The sequence below is a fragment of the Ipomoea nil genome, unplaced genomic scaffold, assembly GCF_001879475.1.
Source record: "Ipomoea nil cultivar Tokyo-kokei standard unplaced genomic scaffold, Asagao_1.1 scaffold0642, whole genome shotgun sequence".
Lineage (NCBI taxonomy): Eukaryota > Viridiplantae > Streptophyta > Magnoliopsida > Solanales > Convolvulaceae > Ipomoea > Ipomoea nil.
The window spans coordinates 225,967-247,002 of NW_017617070.1; the positions used below are offsets into that span (position 1 = coordinate 225,967).

The 21,036-nt window shown below is 38.9% G+C and overlaps 2 protein-coding genes across 5 annotated transcripts; both read right to left on the reverse strand.

Moving 5' to 3' along the window:
• Window positions 1-259: 259 nt before the first annotated feature.
• LOC109174384 (pyrroline-5-carboxylate reductase 1-like) lies at window positions 260-1,114 on the reverse strand. Its single transcript, XM_019323623.1, has 2 exons — window positions 794-1,114; window positions 260-727 (listed from the first exon to the last, which is right to left on the reverse strand). The coding sequence occupies exons 1-2, from the start codon at window positions 1,112-1,114 to the stop codon at window positions 260-262; spliced, it is 789 nt and encodes a 262-aa protein (XP_019179168.1).
• A 6,981-nt stretch (window positions 1,115-8,095) lies between these two features.
• Window positions 8,096-16,767, reverse strand: LOC109174663 (sugar phosphatase YidA). 4 transcript variants are annotated; one of them, XM_019323939.1, is made up of 12 exons: window positions 16,292-16,766; window positions 15,643-15,894; window positions 15,465-15,560; window positions 14,605-14,776; window positions 14,416-14,484; window positions 14,172-14,272; window positions 13,940-14,032; window positions 10,772-10,843; window positions 9,838-9,957; window positions 9,697-9,747; window positions 8,738-8,926; window positions 8,096-8,444 (listed from the first exon to the last, which is right to left on the reverse strand). In XM_019323939.1, exons 1-12 carry the CDS (start codon window positions 16,703-16,705, stop codon window positions 8,277-8,279), a joined length of 1,797 nt encoding a protein of 598 aa, XP_019179484.1. In that variant the 5' UTR covers window positions 16,706-16,766; the 3' UTR covers window positions 8,096-8,276. The 4 variants fall into 4 exon arrangements, with proteins under 4 accessions (XP_019179484.1, XP_019179485.1, XP_019179487.1 ...); XM_019323942.1 differs by having other exon boundaries at window positions 8,130-8,444; window positions 16,274-16,765; XM_019323941.1 differs by having other exon boundaries at window positions 8,130-8,444; window positions 16,266-16,400.
• Window positions 16,768-21,036: the final 4,269 nt, after the last annotated feature.

The following is a 21,036-nucleotide window of genomic DNA, read 5'->3' on the forward strand; positions in this document are numbered from 1 at the left end:
CCCGGTGGGATGGGATCACGCTTCCGCGGGAGCTTGGGCTTCTCATTCTCTTGGTGGCCGAGCTTGGGCTCTTCATTCTCATGGCGGCCGAGCTCGTGCTCTCGGTGGCCGAAGTCCTTTGACTTGGACCCAAAAGCTCTTTTGTTCGGCGATAGGCAAGGTTGGACCTCGTATCTCCCCTAGGACGACCCTTCCAAGGTCGGATGGACCCTTGCAAGGCCTAGAGAACCTTGCAAGGTCTGGAGGATACCTGCAAGGTCTAGTGGACACTTGCTAAGTCTGAAGGACCCTTGCAAGGTTTGACGGATCCTTGCATGGTCTGAAGCACCCTTGCAAGGTCTGGAGGACCGTCGCCAAGTTTGACGGACCCTTGCAAGGTCTGAAGCACCCTTGCAAAGTCCTTGGTCTCTTGGTGGCCGAGCTTGGGGTCTTCATAGTCATGGCAACCGAGCTCGGGCTCATTATTCTCATGTTGGCCGACCTTGTGCTCTCGGTGGCCGAGCTCGGGCTCTTCGTAATCGTGGCGGCCGAGCTCGGGCTCCTCATTCTCTTGTTGGCCGGGCTCGTGCTCTCGGTGGCCGAGCTCGGGCTCCTCGTAGTTTTGGCGGCCGAACTCGGGCTCCTCATTCTCTTGGTGGCTGAGCTTGGGCTCTTCGTAGTTGTGGCGATCGAGCTCGGGCTCCTCATTCTCTTGGTGGTCGAGCTCGAGCTCTTCGTAGCCAAAGTCCTTTAACTTGGACCCAAAAGCTCTTTCGTTCGGTGATAGGCGAGGTTGGACCTCCTATCGCCCTACAAGATGTGAAGGAATCCCGCAAGGTCCGACGGACTCCTCATGGTCTGGAGGACCCGTGCAAGGTCCAATTGTGGCCGAGCTCGAGCTCCTCCTTCTCATGGCGGCCGAGCTCGTGCTCTCGGTGGTCGAGCTCGGGTTCCTCATTCTCATGTTGGACGAGCTCGTACTCTCGGTGGCCGAGCTCGGCTCCTCGTAGTTGTGGTGGCCGAGCTCGGGCTCCTCATTCTCTTGGTGGCCGAGCTCGGGCTCCCCATTCTCGTGGCGGCCGAGCTCTGGTTCCTCATTCTCATGGTGGTTTCGGTGGCCAAGCTCGGGCTTCATTGTCGTGGCAGCCGAGCTCAAGCTCCTCCAAGTTCCTCGAGCTGAACTCAACAAGCCTTAAGCTTGGCTTCTCGGAGGATGGGAGAAGGATGGGCTCTCCGGTGTGAACTCGAAAATCATGAGTATGTACACCCGAGACAAGCCGAGTCTCTCAACGCGTGCTCGACAAAAAGAGGGGTTTGATCAAGCTGAGGTCGGCCATGAACCAAAGTAGGACTAGCTGGGATCTCTCCCCCTTCACGAAATTGAGGTTGGCAATGTGGGGTCATAACACACCTTAGGAGGATTGGGGTCTCCTAAGATGTCTCGAGCCGAGTGGAGGGGATTGGGCACCTCCTTAGAGCCCCTCCACGGAGCGGGTCAACAAGGTGGTAGCTTGTTGGAGCGCGTCTACTCCTTCTTGAAGACCCGGGGATCTGAGGTAGGATAGGCGGAGATGGCCCGCCTTGGTTGTTGCTGTTGATCGGATCCTTGAGGTTCTTACCCGACCCCACGGGTAGGGTTTGCTGGTCGGGAGGCGGAAATCTCAAGGCAAAGGCTCGGCCATGGTGTCCCCTGTGAAAGGTGTGGCTAGGGTATCTCGAGCCTCCGGTGATTCGTCGCACGCCTCGATCTTGCGTCGTAACTCGCACATCTGCTTGCGTAGTTGATCCATCTCGTCACGCTGGGAGCTTGGAGGTCGGCCTCTGGTCTCCCCCGAGTGCTTTAGTGGGGGGGTCGGCTCCCGCAGCCCCAGAGCACGAGGTTCATGGATCCGAGACCTTCGCGAACACGATGACTCTACCGGCCAAGCGTTTGCGGTCGGCCTCGGCCCTAGGCGGTCTCGCACCATCACCCATACGCCCAACCGCCCGAGAGCGGATGTGGTCCGAGTTGGCTGAGTCTTCTTCTCCTCCCGTTGCTCATGCCAACCTCTGCTGGTCTTCGCTTCGCCTCGCCTCTCCGACGGTTGCAGCGTGTTGACTTCTCCATCTGCCAGCGCCCCGGGTGCTCGGACCACCGCGTCCCATTGGAAGGAGCGAGGGTGGAGGTGCCGGGGCACCCCGCCGAAGCCCCTCCGCGACACAGTTCAACACGGTCGCTGCCTGTTCAAGTGCGGCCGCCTCCTCTTGGGGGGTCAAAATCGGGGGCGAAGCGGGCAGCGCCGACCCGCCGTGGGGCGATTGTTGCTGAGCCGACCCCGGAGGTCCTCCGCCGTCCCCCGCCAATTCCCGTTGATCTGATCTCTGAGGTCCCCTCCTGTCCCCACGGGCACGGTCTGCCAGTTTGCCGTTATCCCGTTAGTGGGGTTAGCGAGGGAGAGGTCGCGAGTGTTACGCGAATCATGCGAATTGTGGGTGTTCGACCCGGATCTTGTCATCGCTGCAGATGAATGGTAGTAGGGAGAGCGCTTAAGCTTGTAGAGCCGCTCTCAACAAGAACACCAATGATGGATTATATGAACCCGGACGTCTGTATTATACAACCCGATTATATGATTGAATATAATGAACGAATAATAAAATGATAATTGGGGTAGAAATAACGTACGAATATTGTATTAAATGGGTGTATAATGCTATTACAGAGATTCAGAACGTGTAATAACAAGACCACTATAGTAAGAGAGTAGAAGATGCCTTGATTAGGACATCAAGGAGGGATTTTATAGCCTATGTCGCCATAACAACCCCGGAGAAACCGTTGGAGATGCCCCCAACCGCCTTGGGCCGCAACAATAACCGTATGACTCGGACAACGCGGAGACCTCATCCCCGGCTGAGCCCGGAGCTCGGCCGAGCCGACCCCGGGTGACCAAGCCCGCGTTGGCCGACCCAGTGGTGGTCAAGCCTACGTGGGCTAATCCTGGGGTGCCGAGCCCATGTTGGCCGACCCCAAGGTGGTCGAGGACCCCGGGGTGGTAGTGGTCGAGGACCCCGTGGTAGTAGCCGAGGACCCTGTGGTAGTACCGAGAACCCCATGATAGTAGTCGAGGACCCCGTGGTAATAGCCGAGGACCCCGGAGATGCAGACCCCTCCATGGTCTGTCCGCGGCCGCGTGCTTAGTCAAGTCGGGTCCCGGGTCTGATTCGCTTCATATTACGTCGCCCGGATCCGCTCCGTAATTATTCCATCAATATCCGAAATGTGTATTATGTTAAGAGTTGATGTTTATTATGTTAAAAGTTTATGTATATTATGTATTATGTTAGATTATATGTATTATCTTTTAAAAAAATATGTGTATTTTGTTATACAATTATGTATATTTATGTATACAATTATGTGTATTCTACTATTCTAGTATAAAATTATGTACATTTTTTAACATGAGATTTTTTTTAAAAGAAAATTAACCGCCAACACAGGGTAGCGAAATTTGAAAAAAAAAATCTGAAACGACGTCGTTTTGCATCAGGGCGCATAATGTAATGCACACCCTGGTGCAGGATATAAATTGTCGTCACATTATGACTCTCTATCCTAGTTTTCCTATGATTCTCTCTTGTATATATTCCCTCAATCTGTACAGTTGTAATCAGTGGCGGATCCAGAAAATCATCTTAGTGGGGGCGAATATTAAATGACGTTAGAAATGTCAATGACAAAATATCAAACAACCATAATAAGGTTAAAATACAAAATATATTATAAATTACAATATATTTATGAGAAAATATGAAACATAATTAATTAGAAAAAATAATTTGAGTAACAATATATTTATAAATACTTTTAAATTTTAATTTCTTTTAGTTAGATCGATTTTTTTAACTTAATTCGAATACAATAAAGTATATTATAAACTTGTATACTACATTAATTAAATGATTTATAAAAACTAGACTAAAAGAGCATTTAATTTGTTAATTAAATGATTCATAAAAAGTAGACTAAAAATATTTAATTTATCTTATGAAGAAATGAAAGAGAGAAGATAATTAAAAGTGTTGCTAATGAGATTTGAACCCATGACATAAGCCTTTTATAACATAAAATTTGGAGTTCAACCAAGTTACCCAAACTATTTATTTTTTCAACATAAATATATATTTATATAATATTTCATGCTATTTATGTATACATATACATACATATATATAAAGGGGTGGGGTAGGGGAGTGGGGCAACTGCCCCCACACTAGGTCCGCCCATGGTTGTAATCACGGTTCATCTAATACAGTTTATACAGTTCTCATCTGGTATCAGTAGTCTCAGGTTCCTTTCCTATTTTCTCTCAATGGAACCCCAAGGCAGTAATATTGACGGATCTGCTAACTCCTTTGAACGGACCGTTTCTGATGCTGTCGTTACTTCCTCCGGTTCTATGGGTGTTAATTCGCTTTCTACTGCGCATCACTTTATCATCACCAAGCTCACTCATACGAATTTTTTGTTTTGGAAGATGCAAGTGGTACCTTTTTTGTAGGGCCACGGGCTCATGGGATTTGTTGACGGAACTCAGCCGTTGTCCGGCGACCTTCCTTCCCGTCGCTGCTGATCACTCATGCCATACTTGGTATTATCCCATTAAATTAAAATCTGATCTTTATGCCATCTTTGATAAGTTTCGCACTATGGTCGAGCGTTCCTTCTATAGAAAAACTAAATTCATTCAATCTGATCTAGGAGTTGAATATAAGAAACTCCATCATTCTTTTGTTTAGTTTGGAATTAATCATAGACAGTCATGTGTCTACACTCATTAACAAAATGGTCATGTTGAAAGAAACATAGATACATACTTGAAACTAGGGGTGAGCATCGGTCGATTTTCGATTAATAACCGAAATAACCGAAAAAATATTATCCTTCTCATAACTGATCGAAATAACCGAAGTCATTCTCATAACCGAACTGACCGAAATCAAAATTTTTGGTCGGTTATGATCAGTTACTTTTAACCGAACATAATTACTTAACGGGCTCTAATTTCTTTTTAAAAAAAAAATAGAATAAACATCACAAAGATAAGCAATTTATGAATTAGTGAAGCAATTAACAAAGCAGTAGCAATTAACGAATTAGTGAAGCAATATAATTTTTGAATTAGTGAAGCAAATGTATTACACTACTACACTACATTCTACAGTACTACATTTCTACACAACATTTTATAGTACTACACTAAGAACTGTAAGCAGTAAGCAATTAACAAAATAAGAAAACTGAGTAATGACTAGCTACAGCCTACAGGTTCGCACTTCACATTTCACATTCGCATTCGCATTTCGCAAGTTCATAGTCGCAATCTCACAGAGTACTGACTTAGTATTAGGCTCACTAATGAATTATATTATTTTGAATAATTATGAGCTAGGCATATACGTTAAAATGTTTAGACTTACCCTCGGTTTTTCAGTCGATTTCTTTATTTTTAATCCAAAACTGATAACGACCGAAAAATCGAAATGACTAAAATTTTTTGAACACTATAACCGATAACTGACCGAAAACCGTAATTTTTAGTCGGTTCGGTTATCGTTCATCGGTTTTTCGGTCGGTCTTCATTTTTTGCTCACCAATACTTGAAACAGGTTTAACTCTCATGGCTCATGCCTCTATTCGGCATAAATTCTGAGATTTTGCTTTTGAGACTGATGTGTATTTAATCAATAGAATGCCATCTACTATGTTAAATAACCCCAGTTCTCACTTAGTTTTGCAAAAATTCCTCCATCCTACTCTTTCCTTCGTGTCTTCAAGTGTCGTTATCCTTATTTACGGTCGTATAACCATCAAAAAATGTCCTTCAGGTCTTCTCTGTGTGTCTTTCTATGATATTCTGAGTCATTCCGCGGTTATAGGTGTATGAACTTACAGACTAATAAGGTTTATGTGTGTAGACATGTGAGGTTTGATGATTCTATCTTTCCCTTTGCTACTAAAAATGTTTTGCAGACACCACAGGCTTCTCAAACCACTCCATTGGCAGAATCGATTCTACAGCAGAATGTGCAAAATGCCATGACTTTAACACAGCCAGATGAACCAGCGAATGGGGATGACCCATCGGAACCCCCCGCGGGTGCTTCTCACAGGCACACACAGCCTGCTGAACAGCAGGTTGATGTGCAGTCTTCCGTTGTCACTCGACCCATGGCCATCTACGAGGAAAGTCAATGAAATCTACCACTCAGACTCACACGATGGAGACTCGCAGTCGGTCTCAGGCACCACCAACAGCTTTGAGTGCTCAGGTTTGTCCCCCGGATCCCACTTGTTACACTCGGGCAGTAAAACATCCAGAGTGGCGTGAGGCATAGACCAGGAATTCAATGCTCTTCTACAGAACCAAACATGGTGTCTTGTACCCTCTCAGGCAGATATGAATGTTATTAGATGTAAGTGAGTCTTTCGCACTAAACGAAAGGCAGATGGTTCTATTGAGAAAGACATGGCAAGATTAGTAGCAAAAGGATTCAATCAGGTGCCTGGATAGGATTTTTTTGATACATTCAGCTCAGTGGTAAAACTCACTACTGTCAGGTTGCTTCTTTCCTTGGCTTTATCTTCTGGTTGGGTTATCAGGCAACTTGATGTTCATAATGCTTTCCTAAATGAAAATCTGTCTGAAACTGTTTATATGAAGCAGTCACCTGGTTATATTGATGTTCAATATCTCAATCATGTTTGCTTGCTTAAACGTTCTTTGTATCTCAATCGGTTTAATCGCCTGCATTCGTTTTTACTCTCTGTTGGGTTTCAAGCATAAAAAACGGATGTGTCTCTATTTTACTACTCACTGGACTCTGCTTATGTATATTTTCTGGTCTATGTTGATGATATACTTGTGATGGGAAGTAATCAGGATCTTGTGACTCGTTTGATAAGAGAATTATATGTTGCATTTAAGATTAGGGATCTTGGTGAACCTGGTTTCTTTCTTATAATTGAAACAATTAAATGTGATGATGGTATTTTACTTTCGCAACAGAGATATATGAATGATATTTTGAAACGTGTTGGAATGGCATAATGTAAAGCATTATTTACTCCTATCTCTGTTTCGAAATCTATCCCCTTCAGTGTAGATTTATATAAGAATCCTATGCGGTACAGAAGTCTGGCAAGAGCACTACAGTATCTAACTATCACACACCCAGATCTATCATTCGCAGTCAATCAATTGTGTCAACACATGCATGCTCCTACAATATCACATTGGGAACACCTAAAACGAGTCTTGATGTATGTTAAGGGAACAGTTAATTTTAGCTTGCGTATAAGAAAGTCAGCATCAAGAGAACTCCATGCATTCTCTGATTCTGACGGGGCTGAATGTCCTGAACACTGTAAGTACACGAATGATTTTGCTGTGTTTCTTGAATTCAACCTTGTCTCTTGGGTCTGTAAGAAACAATAAAGAATTGTTGCTAGATCTTTTACTGGGGCAGAATACAAATCTCTAACAGATGTCTCTCTAACAAATGTCTGTGCTGAAGTTATGTGGATAGTCTTCTTGCTGCGAGAAATTAAAGTGTCAGGTATATATGTTCCAAATTTATGATGTGACAATCTTGGTGCCACTTATATGTATACAAATCCCATCTTCCATACTCGTACCAAACACGTAGAAATTGATTATCACTTCCTTCGAGATAAAGTTGCTTCCTGACATTCAAGTTCATTTTATCTCACTTTACCTAGTCCTAGATCTTCTTTTCTTCAAAACAAGCTACATATTACTAGTATACCATGTGCTTCAAGAAGAGTATTACAACTAGTATTAGAACTCTTTGTATTTGAATCACATTATGACCCTTTATCCTAGTCTTTCTTATAATTTTCTCTTGTATATATTCTTTCAATCTGTGCAGTTGTAATCTCACTATCAACTAATACAGTTTATACAATTCTCATCAACCTATCAATTTTGAGCTAGACTGACATTGATAACTAATATTTTATCATCAAATATTAACCAAGCACAAACTTAACACATAATCACTTAGTAATATGCACAAAGTATGAAAGTAATGTCTTAAAAATGTAATCTGATTAAGTAATATAACATAACATTCCATGAACCAAATGCCCCAAAAAAATAAGTTTCTTCCTTTACTAACAAATTGACATAATTAGAGTCAAAAAAATTTACGTTTTTGTAATCTCAAGAATTTAAATTTATTTCTTTTAAACCTCACGTTTCTCCCTTTCTCTCTTGTTGCAAAACACAACCTTAAAATGCGTAGCGATAAATTGCATCAGCTGCTCCATCTTCATCGTTGCTGGAACCAATCACATTAGCAACAGCCTTTGCCTTCTCTGATCCATTGCTGAGAGCAACGCCCAGAGAAGCCAGCTCAAGCATCTCCATATCGTTTTCCCCATCACCAATCGCCATTATCTATATAACCATGGCAAAACAAAAACAAAAAAAAAAAAAAAAAACAAAAAAAAAACAAAAAAGAGCTTCAAATAAATCAATTTATCTTTGCACCACTCAACAAATTCATTTTTGAATACTTCCATTCTAGAGCATTTCTTTTTCTTTATTTTTAAAATTATTTTTAATCAGATGCTATAAAATCATTAGAGAAGCTTTCTGGGGACTAGGGTGCAGGAGAGTGAAAAGCATGATTGACAGATGACCTCATTATTTACTCAAAAAAAAAAAAAAAAAAAAAAAAAAACGCATACCTCATTTGGACTAACACCTAAATGATCAAGAAGCATTTGGACTCCTCTGCCTTTAGAAGTTCCTGAAGGAACAATTTCAAGCATATCTGGTACAGCTTGTACAACAGAAGCATATTCCCCGGTTGCTTCCATCCAATATGGTCTCAATGTAGAAGCCACTCCTTCAGCAGTGTCCAAGAATATCATCTTCTGCAGATTTGGATAAATTTTGTAGCGTGAACAACCAAAATAGCAATGTTTATGGCGGCCATCTTGTTTAGCTTCTTAGCATTTGTAGGTAGTTTCATCACCAGGAGAAACCACTGATAATTTAGTGTATAAGATGTTAACTTTTTAAGGAACTTGACTGATCATTAGCCTATGAATGATGAAGAATGTTCTAACCAGCTACTCTATTGTGGTGTTTGGTTCAAGGATTGAAAATAAAGGGAATAAGAATAGGATTCCAGAAGGAAAAAAAAAAAAAAAAAAAAAAAAAAAAAAAGTATAATGGTTAGGAGAAAAAACATGGAAAAAGCCAAGTCAACAATGTGTATAAGTCTGTAAATATTAGTGTGCAAGTATTATTTAAGGAATATCTAACTCCACAGAATAAAAAATGAACCAAACAGCATAATAGGCCTATCCTGTGGAACGGTTATTCCATCCCCCAGCCTATTTTGTGAACCAAATATGTACGCCACATATATGCTCAAGTAAAACTCACACTGTCATGCAAGCCTAACTCAATAATGTGTTAAATGGATTGTTCAGAAAGATTTTTGTTATCTCACAATAGCAGTATGGATATACACATAGTCAAGGACATGAGGATAGAAAAAAACATACAACCAAAATGGCCAATCCCTACTTCACCCTAAAAACTAACAGTGGCCAAAAAAAAAAAAAACACTATCACATGAAAATTTTTCACTTGCAAATCTACAGAAGATAATACTTATACCACTTTAAAAGCACACCTGTATTTCCACTCCTGCCAGAAGTTGTTCAACACTTGGAATGATCTCCGCCTATCAAAAGATTTCATGTCAAAACAAAAGTTTGTTAACATGTCTATACTTGATTTAGACTATTAGGAGTGCAAATTATAGATTCTGGACCTTTGGCTCATAATATATTGTGTGAAGTGATTCCACGGAAGGGTGGTCAAATAAAGTTAAACAACGATCTTCACAGAAGGCAATAAGAGGAACTTTGTGTTTGAGAGAGTAGAGGCATGCCTGCAATCAGAGAAGGATTATAATTCTTGACTTCTTGTAGATACTCAAGGAGCAACAGTTCAAGTTAAAGAGTCACTCTAGCAACCCCACCAAATGTAGTTGGTACTATAGAGGAACAACGACAAAGTGACACATAAGACAGGTGTAACGATGACAGTATGACACAGTAGCTATCAATAAATGATTTAAAATCATAAGCTTTGGAAGTCAAAGCAAAGACCAAGGTCCAAAAACAAAGCAATAAACACTATTTATTCAGAGGGATCTATCAATAGTTTGTTCAGTCAAATGCATTTTTAACATAGCATAAACAAGCAATAAGAGTTTTTTCCTTCACTAATTGCAGAAGCAATGCTTCTCAGGAAAATTCATTTATTGTTTGGGTACATGCCAATAGACTGGACCTTGAGGCCTAATCATAAATTGTAATCCTTGGAATCTAAATCTTATAATTGTTATTTGTCAGTTTCATATCCAGACAATGGAATTTGGGTACATGGAAATAGACTGGACCTCGAGACCTAATCATAAATAGTGATCCTTGGAATGTAAATTTTATAATTGTTATTTGTTGTCAAAGTTTAATATCCAGACAATGGAATCTAAAAACTTTACTCGTCCCCAAATGTTGTTGATCCCTGATTTTACTTAGCAAGTATTTCATCCTATATAAAAGAATTGCAGTAACTTTCTTACTTGTCAAACCTGGGCTAATAGTTTGGATATGTAGTCATATTTGAAGAAATAATTACGACAACAATAACAATTAATTAAGCTATGGTACTTGTGCAAACCAGAGGTAGAACAAATTTACCTCTCTGCAGACATTGGGGTCTAAATTCCTTCTCGAAATTTCCCTACCTTGTCTACCATACACAAGCAGTCCCTGGAGTAATGAAAAACAAAGGCATGAAGCAATGTATAAAATGAACATTTATGAATTTGTTCAATCCCATTTACTAACTAGAGAATTTCTCCAGTTTTCTGGAAAACTAGAAAATTGGAGAATAGAAAACAGGACATGTTTACTACTAGCACAGTTTTTCATTTTTGAAAACTAGAAACTCCAGTTTTCTAGAAAACTTGAGAACTTTTAAAAACTATTTTCTAAATGGAAAACAGAATCTCTATCATCTATTTCGCTATAAATCACTATAACCACATTCTCACCATTATCTACTTACATATTTATTCATTACTATGATTACATTCAGTATTATCTTCTTTTACTTATCACCATTTTCTATCTTTTATACTCGCATTTACTTACTTATATAAACATAACTCATTTGCTTATGCTTAAAGTTAAACACTATTCACATTATCACAATTAAAAATTGAACTCTACACCAAGTTTTAGATTTTGATTGAACTCAATAGATTATTAGTTCAGATAATTTTAGTTATGTTATTTTCTTTTTTTGGTAGGGAATTTTAGTTATGTTATATTGTAATATAAGTCTGTTCTAGATATCGGATATTGAAATTTCACATATATTAGAATCAAAGTAAAAATTATTCATATACATTTCATTCAAATAAATATATCCAAAAATATTTTAAATATTAGCTCAAAAAATTATTAATATTATCTAAACTAAATTTTATGTGAACTTAATAGGTTATTGGCTCGGATATGTTTTTAGTTATATGTTGTATACGGATATAAATTTGGTTCAGATATCAAATGTAAAAATCTTACATATATTAAACTTAAAAGTAGAAATTATATTTATTCAATTTAAACCAAACACATCTAAAAATATTTTAAATATAAGGTCTAAAAATCACTTGAAATTAAAAGTGTGTTAATTTTATAATGTTAAGTCTAAAAAAATAAATTTGAGAAAAATAAGTGTTAGTAAACAAGTTTTCTAAAGAAAATAGAGAATTGTTGAAACCCTAGGCCCGTTACAGTGGATCCATTAGGTCATAGCTTGTCCTGTATAAATTATTGTATTATGTACAGCTCTATGATGTGGAAAATAGATGAAACCCTTCACACTTTCACAAGAATGAAAACTGACAAAAAAAAAAAAAAAACAGTTTCCTAAAAGTAAACACTAAACAGGCTAACATTTTGTTTTCTCAAATGATGCTCCAAAGCAGTCTCTTTTTTATCATTAAGGTGAGAGGAAAAGACTGCCAAAACATGTGCTTTCTCCTTCTCAACCAATTTTGATATTATTCTCATCCATTTTTTAATCTTTCATAGTCATTCCTTAATCCTTATTACTCTCTCTGGTTCTTTCTTCTTCTTCTTTTCTTGTGGGTTTCCACGTTCACTTTTTTAACTCAATTACATAGCCATTTCATATTTCTGACCCATAATTACACTGTTGGGGAAGGGGTGAGCAGAAATCCCATACAAAATTTATGAATGCTTGAAGAGTTGGTTAGTCGTGAACACTGTTGGGGAAGGGGTGAGCAGAAATCCCATACAAAATTTATGAATGCTTGAAGAGTTGGTTAGTCATGAACACCCGCAGGCCACAGTAATTCAATTTGTTAGGAGAGCCTTGAAAAACCTAACAAGGTTAACCCACCAACAAGGGATATTCATTGGAAATGTTCAAAGGTGGCCATCCTTTGTTAGGAGGTGAAAGAATTATGGCCCTTTTGGTTCATGGAAAATAATTGAGAAGGAATTGAATTTAAATTCCATGAAAAAGATATTGCTTGGAAACTAATACTCCTTTGAATGCAAGTATAGGAAGAACATTGAAATTGATTAAGGACTTTTGTAGGTGTAGTTGAAAAGAATGGTGTAAACTCAAAGAAGGTAACATTAAATGACACAGAACCCATGTGTGTCAGGACAATAGAATTTACATCCCTTTTGTAGACTAGAGTACCTCACAAAGACACATTTCAAGGATTTGACTAAGAGTATGTCTCAACCTGGGGCCCTGGGGTGTATCCTAAACAAAACAAGTGCACCCAAAAACTTTTAATGGGAGATTACATAGAGGTTCATAGGGAAAAACATGCTATAAGGTATTTTGTCATGTACAAAGATGAGGTCATATATGTTGTGAATAAGCATAGTATGGTTGTCTACACTAGATGTTGATTCTTCCATTCTAGATGTTGATTCTTCCATTCCGCTACTCTATTTTGCTGTGAAGTATCTAGACAAGATCATGAGATATCTTCTAAATCTAAGAGAACAAAATGAAAAGCTGAGAAGTGTTCTTTGACATTATCACTACCTAAAGTTTTGATATACACCCCCAAACTGTTTAGCTATTTCATTATGATGACTTTTCTTATATATGTTGAACATTTTACAACATTGTTGCATAAGGACAATATCGGATACCTAATTTTGAAGGGACTTTGACAAGGTCCCCAAATATCACTATGGAGAAATAAGAAAGGAGATGCGGTTTACTTAATACCTATTTAGGGAAAGATGTTCAGTGTTCTAGAGTGTTTTCCAAGTTGACAAGATTCACACTCTAAGCAGACAAATTTGAAAGACCTAGAACAATTCAACGCAATTTATTGAATCTAGGGTGACCTAGCTGATTATGAACAACAATAGGAGTTAGTTTGTTTTTTTATTTATAGTGATTCTTTTGTTTTCCTTCAGAGGGTGCATAAGAACGGTATAAGATTTTTTTTTTCCCAACTAAGAGATCTACACTCCAATTCGGTGGTTGCAATATATGTTTTCTTAAGAAAAAAAATATTTTTTAATCTTCCTCTAATATACTTTACGTAATTAAGTTCATGAAAATTATTCACCTATAGGTTATGTAATTTTACAAACTATAATACTAAGAATTATAAGGGTACTTCACCACGTGGGGTGAAGGGCTACTGAAAAGTAAATTGTCTAAGCATTCAAGTTGTAGTAAAATAATATCGACAAATTAAGATTTAATTTAGTCCTACACTCCTACTTAAAACTAAATCATTGGGCATAAATTTGCACAATGTGCAAACTTGCCACTAGAAGAAATGTATGAAACCATACCTGCAAGAACACACCAGGCGAAAACTCTGAAATGATGCCATCCTTTCCTACTAAGTCTACTGTCTTCATCAAATTTATGACAGCAGGACGAGTCTGCTCCTCATGACAGAATCAAAAGTATCAGGTAACGTTTTAGTTGAAAGAAAAGCCAATATAGGTACACAGAAGTTCGCCGGACTAAAATTAAAAATACAAAACTCCAATGAGAAACACAAGTTGAATGCATACTCACTTTTCCAGTAGCTATCACTACTTTTACACCCCTTGAAGTAGCCTCTTTTAGAGCTTGTGCTGTTGCACAAGTAATCTGACTTTTGCTATTTAGAAGAGTGCCTTGCATAACAAGACAAATAATATAATATAATAATAATATAATAATAATAATAACAACAACAACAATAATAATAATAGCCTGTAATAAGTGCTTGAAAAGATGTAAAGAAAACACTTCCAAGCATCATAAACAGTTACCTTACCATCCATATCACAAAAGATATATCTAAACTTTGGTCTGTAAAATCGAAGACCACCTTCCATCTTCCTGTCTTTAAACAATTAGATGTGAGATTCTTTTAGTGATGAGAATATGCAAGTATGTAGTATGTTTAATGGAAGTGAAATTTCTTCCGAGAAAGCAAAATGTCAAAGTTGATTAGGTAAATTACCATCTATAGTCTCAATAGACGTAGTTCCATCAGTGTCATAAGCACTATGAATTAATCCTTTCCCTTTCCATCCAAGACTATTCAAAAGTGCCTCCTCCTTCTCCTCCATTTCAGTTTCTGCCTCATCACTAATTTCATGATCAAATCCCAAAAGATGTAGCAATCCATGAACCTACAGTGAGACAATTATGTAATGAGACATCCTGTAATATAAAGGAATTTCAGTTTCAATCACTATAGTTAGTCCAGATTCTTTCTCCTTCGCAATCTGTAATCTTAAAATAATTATGGTTTGGTTTGTTAATCTGATATCTCTTTTATTTTCCCCTTTTATTTAAGAAAACAAAGAAAACACAAAGAGAAAACAAATTTCCAATTCTCAACAAAGAGACATCCTTTGATAGGTCTCCAACCCATGCAATTAATTGTCTTATTATCCATTTATCCCATTCCAAATATTTAACATCTACAGCTAAAATGACAGAAGAAAGAGAGCCCTATTTGTCTTCATTTGTTACTCAACAACTGGTACAACTTTTTGGGGTTACTCAATCCATATTATTTCCAGTGAATTAACATCCATTTTTCAACAATCAATGATTAAAGATGACTACACAATAAAAAATTGGAAAGGATAAGAGAATGGGGTAGAAATGAAATGTGAATGGAGAAAAAATGTAGAATATTTAACACACACACAATTAAAGATGACTGCACAATAAACAATTGGAAATGATAGGGGGAATGGGGTAGAAATGGAGCAAAAATGCAGAATATTCAACACACACCCAAATATAACACAAGATTTAGGTAATCAAATGCGGGGTTGTTGCAGAGTAACAGAAATATGTTACACCAACCAGAAGGATGCGTATCTCGTCAAGAAGTGTATGCCCTCTTTCCTCTGCTTGCCTCGCAGCTGTCTCAACAGAAATTACGATGTCACCCAGCATGAGCTGTGTAATAAAGACTCGCATCAAGCTTCCTTACGGAAACATCTCCATAAAAATCAAGGAAACATCACATTTAGTTTCTTACGATGGGAATTTTAAGTTCAGGAATATGTTGAGACATTGAGAGGACATCAGTAGGCTTATCTTCATCTCTCCACTCTTTATTCAATGCGCGGATGAACTCATCGTTGCAAAGAAGTACAGATAACTCAACGCTCTCAAAACAACCAACATCACCAATTGCAGTATCTCTAGTTTTATACTCTGAATCTTTCAAACCATCAAGTGCTAATTTTAATGCCATTGGCACATTAAGTCGGAGCATTTCAGCAATATCCTGGAACAAAGAATCAAGTCATAAACAGTTAAAAACCATTGGGAACGCTATTTGGTACCGAAAATATTTTCAAGGTTATAATTTTTTTGAAACTCTATAACAAAGTAGATGAATAAATACTTGTACAAAACTACAAATGCATCATAGCGGAAACAGATTTAAGTATGGTTTGTTAATGAAATCTACCATTTTCCACCAGTAGAAAGAAATATATAAAATCTATCTATGCATACATTGACAACTGCATATAACTGCATCAAATCATACCCAAGAGGTCAAGAGAGACAGCATTTTGGAGCTAACCATATAATAAAATTAGAAACATATAAAATCCAATAATTAAAATTTAAAAAAAAAAATCAGAATAGTACATTCATACATATATTCAGCTACACACCAGAACTTCAGGATCATCAGGCAACTGCTCTTCAATGCAAATCTTTACACTAAGGTCCAGTTCTTTTCCCTTCCTCTTCACCGGCCGCCTTGAATGTTTCCTATACTCTCTCCGGTGCGCGAGCACTCTCCCGAACGACCGTCCGAAGCTCCAACTACCAAATTCTGTGCGTCCCGGGCCATTGCCGAACCTTCTCTCAAAAATCGAGGACGGCTCAATAGACGAAGTTGGAAATGAGAGGCGACTAAGCGTCGGCGAGAGCCTAAAATGCGAACGCGAAGAAGCGCTCACTGTGACGACGTAGGTGGAAGGAATGGCGCGTGGAAGAACACGTACCGCCATACCGTCGCCGGATAGAGATGGAGCGGAAGGAAGGTGGAGATTTCGGAAGAGAGGGCAAAGACGAGAGACCATTCAGGTTGGGAAAAAAAATCCTTTTTTTATTTAATCCTCTCGTTTTTTTTTGGTCGGGTACTTAGCTAGTTAGCTTTCACTGTTTATTTACAATTATATGAAACTGGAGAAGAAATGGCAAATGCTGCGGCTGCTATTTCTGATTTCATTCGTCAATTAATAAGTTTTACCACTTTAATAATTTTATTGTCATCCGCACCGTGAATCATTCCTAATTATTTATAGTGTATTATGATTTTTAATAAGTGATATTTAGAGTCATAAATTATGACTTTTGTTTCGTATAAGACTTTTTACAAGTAAGTTATCGATAATTTTACCACTTTAATAATTTTATTGTCATCCGCAGCATGAATCATTCCTGATTATTTATACTATGCTATGATTTTTAATAAGTGATATTTAGAGTTATAAATCATGACTTTTGTTTCGTCTAAGACTTTTTACAAGTTTCCTATAAGTTATCAATAATAATATTGCTGACATATAATTTTTTATTAGTTTTTTTTTTTATATTTTTCTTCTTTCATCTTCGTATTATTTTTTTTCATATTTTTCTTTTTTCCTAAACGTATAGTCCTGCTTTGCGTTTTTCGCTTCTCGTTTCTCCAATGGCATGCTCTGTATAAGCCTACTCGGTGGAGTTTGGTATCGGAGAAACAAAAAGCGAAAAACGCAAAGCAAGCCTATATGTTTAGGAAAAAAGAAAAATACGAAAAACAAATTATAATACGAAGGTGAAAGGAGAAAAAAAAAAAAAAAAAAAAAAAAAAAAAAAACTAATAAAAAATTTCATGTCAACAATATTATTACTGGTAACCTGTAGGAAATCTGTAAAAAGTTCTAAACGATTAAAAAAATATGGTTTATGGCTCTAAATATCACTTATTAAAGATCATAGTGCTGCATGAATAATCAAGAATAGTTCATGGTGCGGGATGACACTTTAGCCTTTTATTATTACTAGTTTTACACATTACCTAGAAATCTTAGTTTCTCACCTATAGAACCTCATTTACAAAACACCAGTATCTCTCCCTTTCCTTACACTTATCATCGACGTTCTCGACCAACCAAGGAAGTTTAAATCAATGAAAACCTAACTGATTCATCTCTCGAGCTATCTTTGCCAGCAACAAGCTCTTCTATCGCAAGTCGTGTAGGTAACAAGTCAACACAAAATCCCTTCCCCATGTACAACTTTATTTCTTATGATCATCTCTCACCTTCATATAATGTTTTATCAAATGTTTATCTTCTGTCTCTGCTCCTAAATATGTTAAACAAACCCTTTTCCATCCTGATTGGTGTTAGGCTATAGTTGATGAAATGACTGCTGGGAGTTAGTTCCATTACCTACAAGTAAAACAATTGTTGGATGCCGATGGATATATACTGTGAAAGTTGGACCCACTGGATAGGTTGATACACTTAAAGCTCGACTGGTAGCTAAGGGATATACACACGTTTTTGGGATTGATTACTGATGGGGTGTGAACCCCGTGGGCTCGAGGCCCAAGAAGAAAAGAGATCAAGCCCAGAAGAAGAAGAGAAGCCCAAGAAAAAAATGGAGCAAGCCCAAGAATAGATATGGGCCAAATCGAGGGGTCGGTTCGACCCAGGAATCGGCTCGACCCGGAGGTCGGCACGGGTAGAGGGTCAGCCTAACTAGCCGTTATTCCTACATTATCACCCATGAAACCTATTTACTACCCTATTATTACCTAATTACTACCCTACTTACTAACTAGCCGTTAGCCTCTTTATCAACCAACTTAATACCCATAACCCCCTAGTTATCACCCATCAATACCCCACTAAATGGTCCAACGGACAATTTTGGAGGAGCTAGCTATAAGAAGGAGGGAAAGACAAGAAGAAAGGGGCCACTCATTCATCCACACATGGGAGGACTCTCCCAAGCACTATTCCTACACACTAGAATACCACATATCACTCTCTCGCAACTACTTTCCCAAGAAGGTTTCATTCCACAATATACAAAGAAGGCTCCACGACTCTTCCACGCATGAAGAAGACTCCATATGAGAAGACACCACCATTCCACCAAGAAGCATACTCCATCTCTCGGTATCAAAGATAGCTTTATTCTTACACAATACTCTATATACAAAATAGCCATACAACATGTACAAAGACACCTACAAAATATATAGTGGAGTTAGGCTTGGCACCGCCCAAAAAGGCTTGTGGTTTTCCTTTCGGTTTCCACGTACAAAAAGCATTGAGTTATATTTGTTCTACTTATTTTTCTATAAGCCGCATGTGAAAGGTGAATCCACCGACCAAGGTTGTGTTGGACCTCCCTGGGCCCAAAAACCCTAAAACCAACACTGGCGCCGTCTGTGGGGATCGAGACAAAAGGTCGCATTTATCTCTTTTTCTGAGCAATTTCGGAGAGCGTCTGGTCACTACGGACGGAAGATTGAGAAGGTTCATGGAGAATAGTGGACCAAAAAGAGGACTAGAGGAGAATCAAGCAAAGAAAACTGCGTGTCGAGGTCTACAAGAGGTAACCATTATCATTTAATTAGATATAGTATTTAAATTAAAGTACTCAAAGCTGTTGGCAAAGAGTGGTCGGTTCATCACACTGAGGGACTCGGCCAGGGGAATCAAGAAGTCGGGACGCCGAATAAATGGTTCTCCCACCACGACCTTAACGGTAGACACCGTGGTCACAATTGCATTCACTGTTTTTCTCTTGATTATGCGAAAAACTTTGTTTATAAAGATGCAGATAAACAGTGTGTTGTTAAATCAGACTCACAGAGAGGCTCTACAATATATATATATTTCAGAATGTACTCCTAGTTCCAGGGGAATGAAAATTCCCAAATCAACATAAAGGATTCATCCAGAGCAAGAGACACCTTGAAACGCTATGCAAAGCAGGCATTTCGCCACCTATCATTGTGGCCGAGTGCATGTACGTATTTCTTACGTACCCAAAAAAAAATGTCAGAATGTTGGTGGTGGAAATCTGCAATTTTCTTGTAATTGTGATAAACAAGAAGGAAACGAAGACGCTCTCGCCGACTCCTTCTTCTCCACGCAGACTGCTGACGTTTGCCGAGAGATTTCGAAGCACACGCCGCGCCGACTCATCCAAGATTGGTGCATCACCGTCGTCGCCCATGGCGTTGACTGGACTCAGACTCGAACGATAAGTGGTCAGAGTTAGTTGGCGATCGGCAAGTGTGTAGTCGGCTACGGAGTCGGACACGGGTGTTGCTCTCTTTCCGGCTCTTCCCAAGTCGGACTGGAATGCGGTGTCGGAAAATGCAGGGCTCGGCAGTCCATCTGGCGGACTTGGAGAAAGTTTGCGGTTAAAACAGAGTGCTACTCCCATAGTTAAGGCAACACATGTACGTGGCGATGCTTGGTTGAGAACCAAGGGGCATCCACACGCGGAAATAATCTCGGAAGATACATAAGGTCAAAAGAAAATTCCTCGACGAGCACTCGGAGGAATGTGTAAGATTTTCCCTTATAATATATATTGATATTATATATTAGGGCCTTAATTAAGTGGTGCAAGTTGACTAGGCTTATTAAGTGGTGTGGTTAGACTTAATAACTAGTAGTTGTTAGTCAACCAAACTCTGTGCCTAATATAACCTGGATTGATGGGATACAGGATTATGGATTAGATAGCACATTCAGTTACGGCACTCAGACCGCTCAGTAGATACCAATACACCATCTAGGGTTCTGAGTCAGGTCTGAGGCAAAACATGGCTAACGGTCTACCGTTAAGAGGCAACACAACAGGAACATCAACTATGGCTGGAGATCAACACGGCTACGCTTCCGCTATCATACGAGGTTAGGTTTCTCGTATACTATAGTTCAGTATAGTTAGATTATTGTATATCTAACATTTGGTATCAGAGCCTTTATAATCTCTGTCTGGTTGATTGTTTTGCCTAAACAATATTCAGTTTTCATATACATTAATTTTCCGTATATGGCTTTGGATATTAATTTTTCAAAATTAACATACAAGATATCTCTATTTGGTTATGATTTATTGAAGAAATTGTATATGTTAATTGAAGAATTAATTTTGTTGGAATTCTTGGAATTTAATTCTGACATTAAGCAAAAATATGAGCCGTGAATTACGCCATTACGCGAGGCATTAGCAGCGGGCTGTGGATTGGAGATGGCATCGCGACTATAGACGACGACGACGTTCGTGGCTCAAGTCTGGACGGCGTTGCTTCTTATGGTGACGACGACGGCGGCGCGAGTTGGAATGGCAGGCGGTGGTTGTTGGCGTTGCACCAGGGGGGACGGCGGAGGCG